The sequence below is a fragment of the Ammodytes marinus genome (genome assembly GCF_949987685.1).
Source record: "Ammodytes marinus genome assembly, chromosome: 5".
In the NCBI taxonomy this organism is placed as follows: Eukaryota; Metazoa; Chordata; class Actinopteri; order Uranoscopiformes; family Ammodytidae; genus Ammodytes; species Ammodytes marinus.
The window spans coordinates 4,003,679-4,008,678 of NC_137234.1; the positions used below are offsets into that span (position 1 = coordinate 4,003,679).

At 39.7% G+C, this 5,000-nt stretch overlaps 1 protein-coding gene across 1 annotated transcript in view; it reads left to right on the forward strand.

Annotated features, from left to right (window-relative positions):
- The window catches only part of cadps2 (Ca++-dependent secretion activator 2), a gene marked incomplete at both ends in the record, with an annotated part of 92,368 nt that overhangs the window by 62,443 nt on the left and 24,925 nt on the right, over nt 1-5,000 (forward strand). Inside the window, one exon of the mRNA XM_080028495.1 lies at nt 566-598. Coding sequence (XP_079884621.1) covers nt 566-598 — 33 coding nt within the window. The remainder of the gene's footprint in view (nt 1-565; nt 599-5,000) is intronic.

Genomic DNA, 5,000 nt, shown 5'->3' on the forward strand with positions numbered 1-5,000 from the left:
AGTGGCACTGGGCACATCCAATAGTTTTAAACTTCAACAGACACCCGCCTTCAAGTGAGTTAACGTTTGTCAATTGAGCGATTCCAGACCTTCTGTACAAATGTTAAATGAAGTACAATGGTCTGGTAGTAGGACCAGGCTAGCATACTGCACCCTAAATACACACTTTTTATGATCAGCTGTAGTAGGTAGTATGTAGGAGTTAGGAGGTAGGAGTATGAGATTTGGGACGCAGCCATTGGAAACTTCAATGGAAACCTGTAATTTGCTTGAAACTACTTACTTTGTAAATATTACTGTGATGTCACAGTAAAAGACATCACAGTAATATTTACAAAGTAAGTTTTTTTTAACCCTATATTTCTCTTTCTGTGATGTCACGAGAAAGAGAAATATAGGGTTAAAAAAAACACTCTTTCTGCCTTTTCTCAGGCTAGGATGAACCGATTTAAAAAAAAATTGCACATTTATACTACATAGGATCTCAGAATTCAATACACCTTCATATTCCAACCGGTGAAGTAGGCCTTTAAGTGTCATTTTTCTTCCTTCTTCTCCCTGAAAGGTGAAAACAGCTGCCAAATATGTGGAGGTCCCTGTGAGTCTGTTGATAATACCTGCCTGTCCGTCACACACTACCCCTAATGTGTTCCATTACCCATACTTCCATACCATTAAAGGTGCTCCGAGGAACTTTCAATTTGTGTTAATTCTAGCGCCCCCTTTGGACAGAAGCGGTAGTGTTTTTTACTACGCCAGCTGTTGTTCCTGGGTGAGCGTATACCCATGACAAAGGCATTAAGAAAAACTATGTAAAAATAGCATTATTTGCACTGATGGTCTTGTTTGCTGTTACATGTAATTTATGATCATCAGAGGAAAAATTAGACTGTTTCAGAAATATTTAAAAGTTCCACGTAGCACCTTTAATTGGCCATACAATGATTAAGGATGTCCCAATACATGCATGTCAAAGGAAGCATGCCAGCAATATACAGATCCTACCAAATGCATTTTGCAGTATGGGAAAGCGGTCTCTCTTTGCATACAGCCTCAACCATGTGCTTGCATTTTAGGTGCACTATGCAGTTTCAATGGAGGGGGATTTGTTTACATTCACAGAGCCTGCAGTTAGTTCACTAAACATATTTTCTCTACATGTAATTCTTAGTATCGAATAATTCTATCATCATAAATCAAATTATTTTGAGGAACCTGGAACCAAATGTAAGACTAGAATATGTTTCTATAAACCAAACTGTGGGCCCTGCTGCTGTAAACAACAACAGTGAAACAGTAACTTTTCAGGAAGCTTTCTAACTTCAAACAGTGTTCCAGGGATCTACATTTTCCCTGTGAGGAAAGTTTGTTTATTCAGTTATGAAGAATATACACCTTAGAAAATGTTTCACTTCTCCGACACACCCAAAAGTTACACACTGCAGCTTTAAGTTTGTCATCAGACCAACTCTTAACGTGTGAAATATACAGAGCATTTGTTTTTTTATTCCAGAGAGCAAAAAGGTCACACAACAATCTGTAATTAATTGCACTCTTGTCCTTGGAGATGTGTGTTATACTGTTGGCTGTGTTGTAAAGGTGTGAACGAGAGAGAGAGGGGGGAGGGGTGAGAGAGAGAAGGAGAGAGAGAGGGAGGGGGAGGGGGAGAGAGTGAGAGAAGGAGCAAGAGGGAGGTAGAGAGAGGGAGAAGGAGAGAGGGAGAGAAAGTTTAAGAGAGAGGGGGGAGAGAGAGATGGAGAGAGGCAGAGAGAGAGGGGGGAGAAAGAGAGTGGGAGAAAGAAAGAAAGAAAGAAAGAAAGAAAGAAAGAAAGAAAGAAAGAAAGAAAGAAAGAAAGAAAGAAAGAAAGAAAGAAAGAAAGAAAGAAAGAAAGAAAGAAAGAAAGAAAGAAAGAAAGAAAGAGGTTGTGAGAGAGGGAGGGAGAGAGAGATGGTGGGAGAGACAGAGAGGGAGAAAAAAAGAGAGGGGGAGGGGTGAGAGAGAGAAAGAAAAAGAAAGAAAGAGGGTGTGAGAGAGAGAGAGAGGGGGAGAGGGGGAGGGAGAGAGAGAAAGTTTGAATCTCAAGAAATACATCTCACATATAAGTGACCTCTCATTTAACTGATTGAACAACTCAAAATGAACTATCGCGGTGCTGACGTGTCTAAGCGTGGCTTAGTGGGCGTCTATGGTGTTTTAAAGGTGTCGCATGGTTAACGAACGATGGTAATGAAGTTCATAGTGCCACAGCGAGTATGTACTATGCTTTGAGCTAAGGGTCTAAGGGCAGAGGGTGTCATACTGTATGGAATGTGAAGCCCACTGAGGCAAATGTCTATTTGTGATATTGGGCCATACAAATAAAACTGATTTGATTTGATTTTAGTTATAGTGTGGAGGTGATAAGTTGTTATAATGTTGGCTGTTTTTTTTTAGGTGTAAACGAGAGAGGGGGAGGGGGGAGAGAGAGAGGGAGGGAGAGGGGGGAGGTGGGGGAGAGAGAGAGGGGCGAGAGGGAGAGGGAGAGAGAGAGAGAGAGTGGGGAGGGATTGGGAGAGGGAGAAAGAGAGAGGGAAAGAGATGAGGAGAGAGGGAGAGGGAGATACACACACAGAGAAAATGTGTGAGAGAGGGAGAGAGAGAGGAGGAGGGGGAGGGAGAGAGAGAGAGAGGGGGAGAGAGGAGAGAGAGAGAGAGTTTGAATATCCAGAAATAGATTTCACACATACTGTATAAGTGACCTCTCATTTAACTCATTTAACAGCTCAGAATGAACTAAGTACAATTCCCTTCTGCAGGTTAATTGCATGTATTTAGTTTTTTGTGAAACTTTTTTCATATGATCATTTTTCACTATACAATGGAGAGAAAAAATATATAAAGGGCAAAAAAAAAACCACAACAGCAAACACACAAGACCACATGGGACAGTCACTAAATCAGGGTTGTCATGCCTATTTCCAAGGTTTTAAAAATAAATTACTCATGGTGCGAAATCTGTCTTTTTCTGAAGCCAGCGTTTTGTTATGGGAATTGTTTTTCTTAAATATGGATTCTGGGATTGCACACAGCTCCGGAAAAAATTAAGAGACCAGTCTGGATTTTTCTTCAATCTTCATCTCTAAAAAACGTATTGAAAATGCTCTTGATGATGAAAAAATGTATTGGAATTGGGTAGAAATGTTGTCAGTAGTTTATATTATAAAAACCAAAATGTTCATTCTACTCAAACATTTGCCTATAAATAGTAAAAACGAGAGACACTGAACATTTGGAGTGGTCTCTTAATTTTTTCCAGAGCTGTATATACTGTTTTAACCACACAAAATTGCTTTCTCTACCATTTGGGTCCCTGTTTTTTTAGTTTTTTTTTAGAATTAAGGCCAAACGAGGACAAACTTAGATTGTGAGAACGGCCGAGACTGACTCATATTGAAAAGGCTAATCCCCTGTCCCGCCACAGTACAGCCCACATATCCCACAATGCATTTCTGCGTCCCATTCCAGACTTCCTTTATGCACTTTAAATTATAATGTAACTGCTACCTGGGCCTTTTGGTCTTTTGTGTGTGTGTGTAACCTAACACGGGTAAGCCTCTTTACAAGTGCCTCTGTCTCTCTCTCACACACACACACACACACACACACACACACACACAGACAACAACTCTCAGACACACACACACACACACACACACACACACACACACACACACACACACACACACACACACACACACTGTGCCATGGTAGTAATAATGCCTTTTCACAGGTGGGTGGGAGGAGGGGCCAAGGAGCTGACGAATGCCGCCCCCACACTACACCTAGTCACGAACACACACACACACACACACACACACACACACACACACACACACACACACACACACACACACACCTACACCTACACACACACACACTCATACACACAGCATATGCACCACCATGGTAGCACACACACTAATATTGGAAGGGTGAGCACCATCTCTGGCGATTCACCATATTTTAGCACAACACTGTCGCACAAATGTTTTCTGGGCCCCGATACTCCAAGAAATATGAATTAATTTTTAAACTATTAACTTAATTTATCAATGGGCATTTTGTAGATCTAGGGGGTGGAAGATTTTGAAGATAAAATGACAATGTAAAAAAAATTCTCAACTTTTTGAAATTTAAAGGTGCAGTGTGTAATATGACATCATCAAGAAAGTTCTACAAAGTTCTAGAATGCAACACTCCCTGGGTAACCCCAACCCTTTAGTATAATAACAGAAGCTACAGTGGGCCTTCAAGGACAAGAACAATTCTAAATGTTAAACAATGCACCTGATGACATTCCAACTATGACACTTTCAAGATGGCGGCACTAGGCCTTGGTCCAAAATATGCAGAAATATGGACATATATGAGACCCTTTCTAAGGGAAAAAATTATAATAATTAAAAAAAAAATTCAGCTATTATGCACTAAATTAAATGTACTTATGGATATTATAATTACTTTCTACAAAATCTGCTAGGAAATAAAACACAAAATTCTACACACTGCAGGTTTAAGGATAGACAGCAAAAGCATAGTTTTTTTCAAGCACTGGTCAATTGCTTTTGACTCTTTTGCTTCCATAACATTTTCATTTTCATTTAACTTTTATTTATCCTCGAGAGACCAATTGAGGGGTGACCCTCATTTACAATGATGTCGAGTTCAAAACAAATTCAAAGGAAAAACAACAATACATACAAAATATTCAATGCAAATACATCAAATACACAACAACAGGTGAAGAGAAAAACAATTGAAACATTTACACAGTGGTGAAGAGTGGCAGCAATTAAAATGAAATGGGTGAAAGTACAATATAGCCTAATTAAAACAGTTACAGGTAGAGTTTGGCAGATTTAAGATAGTTTGTTTAAATTGGTTAAAGGATATGAAGGTATTTAGTTTAATTTGTTGCTGCAAGCTGTTCCAGGAGTCAGGGGCACTGAAGCTAAAAGCC